General features: G+C 37.7%; 1 protein-coding gene across 2 annotated transcripts in view; it reads left to right on the top strand.

Annotated features, from left to right (window-relative positions):
• Positions 1-12,119, top strand: part of grid2 (glutamate receptor, ionotropic, delta 2) — a 456,461-nt gene that overhangs the window by 269,671 nt on the left and 174,671 nt on the right. For both annotated transcript variants that reach the window (XM_072387763.1, XM_072387764.1), the window contains exon 4: positions 2,330-2,535. In XM_072387763.1, coding sequence (XP_072243864.1) covers positions 2,330-2,535 — 206 coding nt within the window. The remainder of the gene's footprint in view (positions 1-2,329; positions 2,536-12,119) is intronic.

The following is a 12,119-nucleotide window of genomic DNA, read 5'->3' as shown; positions in this document are numbered from 1 at the left end:
TACCTTCATGTTTATTGGTTATTATTTTATGGTAACTAATGATTTTGTATTTATTCCCTTGAAGGACAGAGCCCTTTTTAAATGACAGTATCTATAGTACACACTGATTTACAGTCTTAAGAATAATGCATAATATCCTGACTGTGCAGTAACCAGCTGATTCATGTTAAGTCGCTCATGTGGAATCACAGACAGTGATTGTATTGCCACTGATAATGTTGTTAATAGTAATCAGCATTGCTGCTAATTGTTATTTCTTCTCATTAACTGTAGTAATTAGATTGTAATGGCTTGATAATTCTGTGCTCCCACACAGATCAGAGAAGTTTTGGTTGACCATCAAGGATGCTCTTGCTCTGTCTCTGCTTGTTCACCAACCTTTCCTTGTCTTCACGCACAAATAAGTTACAAAGAACAACGTCACAACAATATGACATAAACAGAGACACAGAATGGGAACTTTATCTTGTCTTGCTGTGTTAGAAGAACAAATATTTATCTATGTACATTTTTCATTTTAAAATACCCATGTAACCAGACTAAGTTCCCAGCTGCTGTCCTCAAAGTTCTGCATCTGCATGTATATAGAATATTAGTACTGCTGACTGCCCTGTGTGTATACATGGGAAAGGAAACTGAGCTCAGAGAGAAGGAATTTAACTCAACACAGCAAGTCGGTATGGTTTCACAATGTAAGCTTGCCATGTCTTTCTTAATTTTGCATGAAGCATTGATGTGATATCTCCCACTGTCCTGGCCTAACCTCCAGAACTCACAGCCTTCCTCATTTTGTCCGTATGTGTGGCTTCTGTATTTGTGTGTGCGTAGTATTTCATGTTCAGAATCAGCACAATTGCGAGTGTCTCTTAGTGCCTCTTAACATGATCTTGAAACTCTAAATTTTGGCCCTAATGAAATCACTTTATCACACCAGCACTCTGGCCCTTAACAACTCTAATCAATCCAGTTAATTGCTCATATGTGAAACTGGCCGTGATGACAGTGTCATCCATTTTCCATATCAAATAGATCATTAGGTAGATGCTTTACATGTTGTTGCTACACATACACACACACACACACACACACACACATCCTCTGACATCATTAGCTGTGTTCTCGACCATAGTGCTTTAATTAGGGGTACCTTGACTGTAATGTAGCCCATTACTTGTAGACGAGTTCAAGCAATAAAGATACGAACACCAGAATCCTGGTTTTGTTAAGATACTTAGCTAACTTTTAATGGAGATAATTATAGTGTTTGGTACTTTTATCAAAACTTTTAACTGTCTCGTGAGTTTCTTTTTTTTCTCTCTGTGTCCCAGTAGTACACTTTGATACAATCTGCAGAGATGGGGGACATTGTGGCTAATGCACCACTGGCCTCAGCATTTACAAATGAGTGCAACAACAAATTCCTGTCTGATTAAAGCTCAAGTGATAAAAATCAAGCAGTTTTCTTTTGTTGTTTTTTTTTTTAGTTTGTTTTTAGAATTTTTTTTTATTCAGATCCCCAATTAAGCTGCAAACTGGTTTTAATCACCAAAAGAAAACAAATATTGATATAAGGTTTTGCCTTCTTCAGCTAAAAAAACTTACTTCTTGATATTGTCAAGTCTTTCTATTTATATTAAATTCTTGCTCTTTCTTTGATTTGATTTCAACGTGTATTAAGGTTGGAAAAGCTGCTCCCTTGATTTTTCTGGCATTCAGTTGACTCTTTTGTTTCCCTTGCCACTAACACAACACAAGCCCAAAGCATGCTGGATTCGGTCCCCATGCTAGGAAATTGTGCTCCTTTTTTTCCCCTGCAAACATGCAATGCCATGGAAATATTATATTTTAATTCAATCAGTCCACAAGACATAAAACAGCTCTTGACTACTCACCATATGCTTTTGTGTGTGTACGTGCGTATAATAAGAATGTGTACAGAACGATTTGCGCATTCAAGTTTCTATGAAAGATTAATTTTTTATAGATGTGCTGCGTTGCCAACAATAGCTGTAACTCATATTAGCATGATGAATGAAATTTGAACCACACAAATGGAGCGAGAGCAAGGAATAACTGCAAGTACGAGCTGATGAATTACGATATTAACTGAGCCCATTATGTAGTGAGATGACGCATCAGCGGCAAAACAGAATGTCGTGTGAAGCCATCAGTGATGGTCTTTATATTTGTTTCTGTTGGGAATTTTTCTCTTGCCAAATCTTTTTAGAGGGCATTGTTTTCCCTCTGCAAAATATCTGTGGGAGAGTATTTATGTTGTTTTGGAGACAAATATATAGTCACTTCTGTGCATCTAACTCTCTTTCTCCAGATATCCGCGGTATTGAGGATTTCCTGGACCGGACCTCTCAGCAAGGAATGGACGTGTCCCTTCAAAAGGTGGAATCTAATATCAACATGATGATCACAAGTCTGTTCAGGACGATGCGCGTGGAGGAGCTGCATCGCTATAGGGATACACTTCGCAGAGCCGTGCTGTTCATGAGCCCAACAACTGCCAAGGCTTTTATCACCGAGGTAAGGAAGTTTTGGGTTTTTTTTTTTCTTCCTTTTTTTTTAAGTTCATTGAGTTTCAATAACACCAGTAACCGCAGCAGCACAAGCCATCCTCATACCTACCAGATGCCTTTAATCTAAAATACCCTCACAGCACTATTCGTTTAGGGATGAGTCTTGTGGACCTGTGTTTTTTTAAGAAAAAATTGAAAAGAGATGTTGGTTCAGGTCCTACTGGGCATGAATCAATTTGGAATTGATTTCTTTGTCAAACTACATCTAACTTAATGCACCAGCATAAACAGACTCTGTTTCTTCACTGTAGGGATTTAACATACTTGAGCCAAAGTCTAGTGGGTTTTGCCTTTGATGTAAGCTTCTTGTGTCTCTATTAACCACATCAATGATAATAATGGGAGCTCGTCCTCTCAAGTCCACTTAAGTGAAGCTCTGAAGCTGGCATTAAGATGTAAAAATAGTCTGCTTTTCTCTCTTTTGTCTCTCGCTTTCTCCTCAAGTCAGTATTAATTCAGGATGCCCAGCTGAACAACTGAAATTAAAACAGAATATATTCATTTGCATTCATTTGATTTAATTCACTGCCTTACGTGTATTTTAGCTACTTCCTTCCTGCGCTCACAAATTTGCATCCAAAGACAGACCCCCACCCCCCATCACGCTCTTTATCTCTGCAGAAGACAATTAGTGGAGTTCCTTTGCTCTTATACATAAATGATATGGAGGTCATGGTTGAAAGCAATAGGCTCTAGCGTTAGTTTTGAATTCATTATTTGTAGTGGTAGGATGGGGCTTAATCCCATGTGTCATGTTCTCATCTCAGTTTAATTAAAAGTGACCTCGGAAAGAGCAATCACAATCTAATTTGGTTGGAGGCGTGACAGGGAGGGGGTGAAAAATGGGGTATTGTGTGACTTTGAGTGAGTTTGTGTTCGTGTTTGTGAAAACGAAAGTGTGTGTGTGGCTGAGTCTTTTAAGTATATCGTGGAACCTCAATGAAGCAGTGACTTTTCAGGTTATACACCGGGTCTTTGATAATGTTTCTTAAGGTTTTGCTCTCTTGGAACATCCTGAGGGACTCTAAATGACATGTGAACACTCACGAACAGAGCTTTTTAAGGCACACTTAATAGAAAAAACATGTTTTTGCATTCTTTGGAATTCTTTGTTTTTTCAACTGTCAACTTCAATTTCCTGCCACGAGACAACAACATCCTCTTGCACCTTGAGTCATATATGCTTTGATTATCACTGTTGGTTATAGTGGGGATATTATTTAAGTGTTAAAAGTTAATTACAGATGGGTGAACTGGGAGCAGGACATGGGCCCTAAATGCAAACAGAGCAAACAAGTAAACAGTGAATGGGAGTGTGTAAAGTACCGGAAGCAAACAAGAAAGAACGCGAATCCAAGATTGTGATATAACACCGTCTGACCACCAAAGGTTGATGTGAAAAACAGGTGAGTGAGTCTCATGTGCTGGAAGAAACTGAGGGCATCTGGTGGATGGCTGGAGAAAGGCAGAAGAAATGCTTACAGTTAAGGACATTGGTCATTGACCAGTTCAGTATGTTGTGTTTTAAACCCGTGTCTCCACGCAATGTTTCCTATACTCATATACACTTCTGAAAATGTAAGTTAGGAAACATTTTTAATTAATTTGGCATTGCTAAGGATAATTTTCCTTAACCACATCTCCCTAACAGTGCTAAATGAGGTTAAGACTCCTTGAACAACAGAAATGAATGGAACCGGTAATTCTAAATAGAAATAAGGCCTTGACTGAATGTATTGTTATTATCTTTCAGCAGTTCATTTAATGGGATCTGATTTGCAATAATTGCATGAAATAGCTTCAGCAGTTGTTCAATATAAACGAACTGGACTTCATATTAGTGTGTTAGTTTTACACAAATTAGTTGCTGGAGTTTCTCTCTTTCCTGTGGAAAGGTTGACAAAGTCATTTAATCTAATTTAGTCAGACGTCATGTTGGGAAGGGTTTCTGAGATGAAGTGTCGGAAGATGGAAAAGATTGGTAGATAAGATTGATGATCACAGATGTCTCCCCCTTCTCTTCCTGGCAAGAGCACAGGAAGAGTGAGGGAAAGAAGAGAGACGAGCACAAGGGTTGAAAGACAGACACCAACTGGCAGAGAGACATTTGGAGACAGACAGAGATGAGTGGAGCCTTGTTTTTTCTCTATTAGTTATTTGTAAGGTTATTTTTCATAGAAAGCACCTCTTATCCAGATGTATTAGGCCCCAATGGTAGATGAGAACTGAAAGCTGTTCCAAATGACTTGGCAGAGGGAGAGCAACAGTGACATGTGGAGAGTGATCAAAGACTGAAACACAATTAAGACAGTGCAGGGATGTACCTAAAATGAACCTTCTCTAATATGTTTTTGTTGTTAAACTGTCCTCTTAACGAACAACCATTTTTCTCAGTAGAAGTAGCATTACTTGCTATCTTACCATTGAGGTAGAAGATCAGCAAATGAAAGAAAAAGAAGAACTTCTTTATAAAAATATTAAAAAAAACTGCCAACTGCCACTGAAACGAGGAACCTGCAATGTGAACTTGCTCCAGAAAGTGGTCAAAATGATTGTTTCCTTAGAGTTGTATAGTGTTGTGAGTAGGAAGGAAAACATATCTTCAGAGATTTTTTTACAAATATATTAAAAACAAAAAATTTTATTATCTTATATACAAAGTATTCAGACCTATAAGTCAGTTCTTCACAATTTCAGGATTTGCACATCTGGATATGGACTCTTTATCCAAAGTCTACCCAGGAAATTCTCTTCAGCTTTTTCAGAATGGATGGGAACCAGCTGGGATCTGCCACTTTCACGTACCTTCACAGATGTTCTTTGAGGTTGAAGTCAGAGCTTTGTTGGTTATCCAAAGACAGTCAGAGACTTAGCCTTGGGCCACTCAATCTCATCCATATGGGTTGTTGTGTTATTGAAACATGAACCATTGCCTCAGTTTCACCATCCCTTCAGCTGAGAAGTCCCGCCCATGGCATGTTGCTGCCATATATGCTTCACTACAAGAATGACATGAGTAGATGATCAGCAGTACGTGACGTTTGGTAACATACTTTTAATGAGGCCATACTTTTCTCCTGACAAATATTTCACCATCATTTTGTTGTGGTGGTCTGCAGAGCGCTTTTTGTATTTTCAACGGTACAGTTTTTGCCCTCACATACAATACAGTATACATTGTGGGAAAAGATGTTGGGCTTTTAGACCAAGTCACCAAGCAATCTAACTTGCTGCAGGTAGAAATCTAAAACGCATTATCACTCTTTCATTTTTGAATTTTGAGTTGTAGTCTAGTGCCAAAATACTGTTTCGTAATATAATATGACATTTTCAGAACCGTAAAATTTGCCCGTTTGCTTATCTTCTCCATTGTTACTCCACTGTGAGTCTTTCCTCATGCATTTCTGGGAAATCTTGGCTTTATGTCACCAAAGAAAGCCAGAAGTGGAAAAATATAGCTTAGTGTCAGATGAATTATCTGTAAGATGCTCTCCTCCATGCACATCTATGCATTTCACCACACAAACTCATGGAAATATTTCAAAACCCAACATGCTCATTCAATTTTCTGCATTATTTAACATTTTCTCGCTCTGCTGCCTTTTTTCAGTGTAGTGCATGTGAGTGTACTAGCCACTGGCAGCCGAGCTCCTTGTTGGTATACACATCTCCCTCTTCCACCCACTTCCCACAAACAGAGGAGTAAAGTACCTTTCTTGCCCCAGGACCATTGTCATATTAAAGATATTTATTTCCATGAGTTATGGCTTACCTGGACTTTTGGGACTCTGCTTATAAAATACCAATAACACGATGAATTTAAGAAAATTCAAATCATTACAAGTGTTGCTGTGGGTTTTTGTCACAGTTAGAATATGTCTGTGATTCTTAGTGACTGAAATACGAAGCAAAAGAAACCTGCACAATATAATCCTGAATCAAAATTAGTCATTCATATGTATATCATAACCTAGCACTAACTATTCTATTGTAACAATGACATCTATTATATAGTGGAAACAGTATGGAAGTCGTGTTTTTCTAACAGTATTGTTAATTGTTAATGTTTTTGGACAGTTGGATATTTGGAAAATGTTTCAAATGCAATTAGCAGTTTACTGAACTTGAACTTAAAAGAATATAACTGAGTACATGCACAGCCTGTTCATATACATTGAATATTTTGATATATATTTTTTAATGGAGATGACATTAGTTTTTATAGGATGTTGCGTAAAAAGGAAAAATGATCTTTTGCATTTCAATCAGTGCTGCTCTTTGTTCCCTCTCTTATATATAATATATATTATTGCTATCTGACAGAATTATTTTTCTGTGTCTCACTCTCTCTGTCGTACACACAGAAACACACACAGACTTGACAGTGGATAGGCAAAGAAGTGGAAAACAATAATTGGTCTTAAGGTATTAAAATTTTAGAACATTTCATTGTTTAGACTATCTTTTGATAAATTGGTATTTCTCACGTTACACCAGATAAGAGATTATTCCAGTGATGACTGATGAAATGAAACATTAAGGATAATATTCTTCATAAGTAAAGGGGAACAGTGTATTATGTGAATATAGATTCATACATTTCAAAAGTTTTATACTTCAGTAAAGCTGGTTCTCGTACGCCTTCTCTCATGATTCAGGAAATATGTAGAAGAAATATAAGGCTAGTATTAATGTTTGACCAGACACTGATGCAGACCAACTAATGTATCTGTTTTTGCAAAGAATGACCATATTTCATAGTTATATGTGCAGGGTAAAACACAGGGAAACCTTTTGGCTCCATATGACTGAGAGCAAAGACTTTAAAACAGACAAAATATGGAAAGCACCGTACTTAGAATATCTCAAGACATCTTAAATCATTGGCTGTCTCCTTGCCTTGGTTCAGTCACTTTATGATTTGTAATACCTACCCGGGACAACTTTTCTCCTATATTTATATATATATACCTTTGATCATCATACTTCCAGGTATGCGTAATCTGTCCTTTGCTGACAGTTCACCAAATTTAGACAGAAATTTCATACATAGGATATAAAGTGCATCTGATCTGTGCTCCTCTCCTCCCACATCTGCGATATCCTAAAAAAAAAGGCATTTGGAACAAAAGCAACTTAGAAGTCATTTGATGTAGGGGATGCTATATATTTCGTTGTATCTTTAAAAGCACAAAGTATTTACTCTTTATTTTTCTCTGTCTTTGTGCATGTGTTTCACTGTTCTTTTTCTCTTGCAAGATACCAGATACCTCCCCAATTAGTATTCCCCAATCTTTTGCACAATGACTGTCAAAGACTGAAAGAAAACATGAAATAAAAAGACATATGGGAGGACACAATGTAACAGGGCTTTAGTAATTTGACAGTGTGTTTAAAACCCTATATGAGCAAGTTTGGTCACATTGTCCGCAGGGATTAGTTATTTCCTTTGATGTTGTCTAAATCTGTAGGGAGAAGTTTAACCAGTGCACATTATTTTGCACGATCAAAGTGTTTACACATATGTACTCAAATGTAGAGGGAGACTTTGTGTCATTGAGACTCCAGATGTACCACAACCTTACTATTGCAGCTAATGCTGAAGCTGAGCTACAATCACTGGTAAAACATTCACACTTGTGAACTGTGCGTTAAGTTTGTCAGTTTTCATGTACTGCTGGCTGTGCAACAAATGCCCCCTGGGGAAAATAATGTCAATGATACCTAAGTTCTTTGATTCTTGAATTAATCCCCACATTTAAGGATAGCATTTTTACTACAGAGGATGAGGCTTTCCACAATTATTGAAATCCAATATGGGTTTTTGGATTTTCTTTGACTTATTTAGCCCTTTTCAAACAGTAGTTGCACCTTATTAGTGCAAAATTTCAAACAACAATGTCCTTATTCAACATTTTATACTACTGGGCTTTTTCTCATAACCAGTCATGGGAAAATACCACATTAACATTTGGAGTAAAGAACAACAAAAAGAAGAGAAATCTAACTACTGGAGAAGGAGCATGTAGAGAGGCAGGTTCTAAGAGCTGGCAAATCAGAAGAGGTTGGGTTTACTTGGAAGGGAGCCTTTAGTGCTTTTTTCTCCCCTTTTTCATAAAAAATTGCTCAGCAAGAGGGCTGCATAAAGGTTAGATAAAGGATGCAAAAGTATACCAGCTGAGCCCTAGAATAAAAATTTAGACCTGGAAATGTGTATGATATATCCTCTTTAATTCGTTTGCCATAATAATCCCTAAGGGGTTGGACTTAACAGTCTTCCCTCTCTAATGGAGCCTTGAATCAGATGTTGTGATTCTGCCTTGCTCCATTGCCAGCGATGAATATGCATTTTCTCATCAAGATGCTCTGCATGAATTTTTCCACAATCTATAATGAATTTCCTCAGATTCATTTTGGACCCAATGGCCATGAAATAAGTGCTTGGGAAAGACAATATGGGCTGTCAGTTAGACTTAAAACAGGAATAACAGTGTGTTCAGGACATTTTTTTATTATAATATTATATAATATGATATAATTTAATTTAATTTAATTTAATTTAATTTAATTTAATTTAATTTAATTTAATTTAATTTAATTTAATTTAATTTAATTTAGTATAATATAATATAATATAAATTAAACAACAGTGAAAAATGTTGAAGTTCGTAATGGAGGAGTCTATTTAAAACATCAGTACACATTCTTCAACAACATATAGATTTGCCATTTGACTTACTCTAATTATAATCATACTGAATTATACTAACCATACTGAAGACTTTACATGCAGTAGAAAGCATTTTCTTGTTTATTTTTTGTGAACTCCAACACACAGCGCGTGTCCTTTTCTGGGCTTACTCTTTTGCTTTATTTTACTGACATGTGAAGGCTAACACATCTGCTGCCTCTCAGTCTGAAGTCAACTTGTACCGAATTTTTTCCACATGGACTTGGTGATGGAGCATGACGAGCAAATGTTGAGGATTAAAATGGCTGGGAGATGTTAATAATAGGATTGACCGGGAACAGATATCGTATTAATGGGTTGGTAGCGCGATCATCCTGCTTGGATGGTCTTAAACAAATACGACTTACTCACTCTACACACCTATGGCAATCACCAGCATTGTGGTACTTTTTTAGCAAGATCTCCATTTTGAGGTTTAATTAATGGTAAATAGGAATAAAACTGGGGATTAAACTGCCTATTATGTATTTTGCCCAGCTGCCTACACACATGTCAGATGAGGTCATGGCTGATATTTTGTAGTCTGAATCCAGCGTGACCTGACCATGGTAAACAAACCAAATTACTCAACACTGAACTTAATATTTAGGGTCCACTAGCAGTCTATGTCCCTTTGAGATTGTGCCAGCTTGTGTTGCTTATACTCTCAATGTTCACTCACATCACAAAGCCTTGCAAACACACTCACCACTACCTCACCCATTTTTCATTGCAGTTAAAAGGGCACGTCAAGGGCTTTAGTTTTCTCCTTGAACTTTATCACCACACAGAGATGACATTATGTTCTTATCTCAATAAACAGGGTGTTTGTATGTGTGTGTTGTGTGATGACATTAAGGTTTTATCTGTGCACACAGAGCAGGAAGCACAATGATTATAAGCAGTGTGGCTGCAGGGCTGAAAGGCTGTTTGCTTGTGTGTGTTTGTCTGTGTGTATGGAGCACCAAAGGTTAGCAGTATTGACTGCTGCTGGTACAGCCACTAATGGGGATGCCAGGAAGTACTTTAGAGATGATACAGGTGTGTGTATGTGTGAGCTTGCCATCTTTTTTTTTTTCCATTTCTCCTTTTTTGTGTCTTTCTTTTTCCTCTATTCTGTTTCCCTGCCATGTACTTGAACCCCCACATACTTACACTCACAGTCACACACTTACCTATACACTCTTTCTGTACTCTGTGCCCTAGAAGCATGCTGTAGCTCACTACTCTTACATCATCATGTTTACACCTCAATTACTTTATCATGTCTCTATCAGGTTATCGTTTGGGGCTGCTGTGACTCAGTTGGTAGAACAGGTTGTTGACCTACTGCAAGGTTAATGGTTCAATCTCCATCTCCTCTTGTCTGTATGTCAAAGAGTCCTTGGGCTAGACACTATACCCCAAATGTGACACCTGGCAGCAATATCTCACAAGATATTTTGTATGCATAATATGTGTAAACCTCAGTCATCTTCCATGTTATCACTACACATATTTTGTATCTGTTTGTATGGTTGGTTTTCCCATTAATTTTAATAACATGTACACATCAGAAATGCCACTTGCTCTGAAGTTTTACCATAGCCATTATGCATGCTGTTTAACACTATTCATATTACATGTAAAATGTGTTTCTAGTGACATGCTATCAATGGCATTCACATATCACATTACTACCATACTCTGTGTTGTGGTTTAGGCATCATATATACAACCCATCATGACTGAACCCCTGAGGCAAAATTCAAATACCAGCCTCGGCTTCCCAAGTGGTTGGTGTGCTGTCAGTTGAATATCATTTCATAACACGATAACACACCCCTCATATGAAACGATAACTGTACATTAGAAAATAATTGAATAAGAAGGTTGAATACAGCTGAAGTGTGTTCCCTCTATCCCTCCTTTATTCACGGAACATCCACTGTTACATCCAGTCATAATGCTTGTGCATTGGTTCCCAATTGGGTTTAAGTTGTTGAAGATGCAGGAGATGTAAAACTGGTAATATCTTAAATGAAAGACGGGGAGACTGGAGAGTGCTGAGGAAAAAAAAGAGAGACAGTGGAAGATGAAATCAGAATTGGAAAGGGAATAGGGGGGGAAAAAATGAAGGCAGATAGGGTTTGTACCAAAGAGTGACAAATGGGACAATGATCATGGATCATCTGTTTCTGTAGTAAAAGACACAGGAACAAATGGAAAGTATGGAATGTTTCTCAGTACAGTACATTGCTAGAGGCTGAAAGTAAAGAAGAAAACTCCCTTTCCCAAAAGCTTAATATTTATGGCTGAAGCGTCTGTTTCCTTCATTGATACATATTTGATTTCTTTTTAGCACCGCCGCCTCACGGCAAGATGGTTCCAGGTTTGATTCCCTGCTGGGGCCTTTCTGTGTGGAGTTTGCATGTTCTCCCCATGTATGTGTGGCTTCTCTCCAGGTACTCCAGCTTCCTCCCACGCCCCAAAATGCATGTTTGGTTAATTGGTGATGCAAAATTGTCCCGAGGTGTGAGAGCCCAGCCACTGGGGGGCACGAGCCAGTGTAGTTCCAGTGCCGGTCCCAAGCTCAGATAAATGGTGAAGGTTGCGTCAGGAAGGGCATCCGGTGTAAAAATGTGTGCCAGATCAATGATGTGAGATTGACTCGCTGTGGCGACCCCTGATAAAGGGAGAGGCTGAAAGAAGAAGATATATATCAAGTATTAGAATTATATAATTGATATGATTATAATTTCCTTTGGAATAAATTAAGTATTTTTTTAATTAATACATTTTTCAATTTTCAATTAATTACC

This window comes from Leuresthes tenuis, unplaced genomic scaffold (assembly GCF_036924035.1).
Source record: "Leuresthes tenuis unplaced genomic scaffold, fLeuTen1.0.hap1 SCAF_6, whole genome shotgun sequence".
Classification (NCBI taxonomy): domain Eukaryota; kingdom Metazoa; phylum Chordata; class Actinopteri; order Atheriniformes; family Atherinopsidae; genus Leuresthes; species Leuresthes tenuis.
The sequence above is the reverse complement of the archived record's forward strand: the minus strand, read 5'-3'. Positions and strand labels throughout refer to the sequence as shown.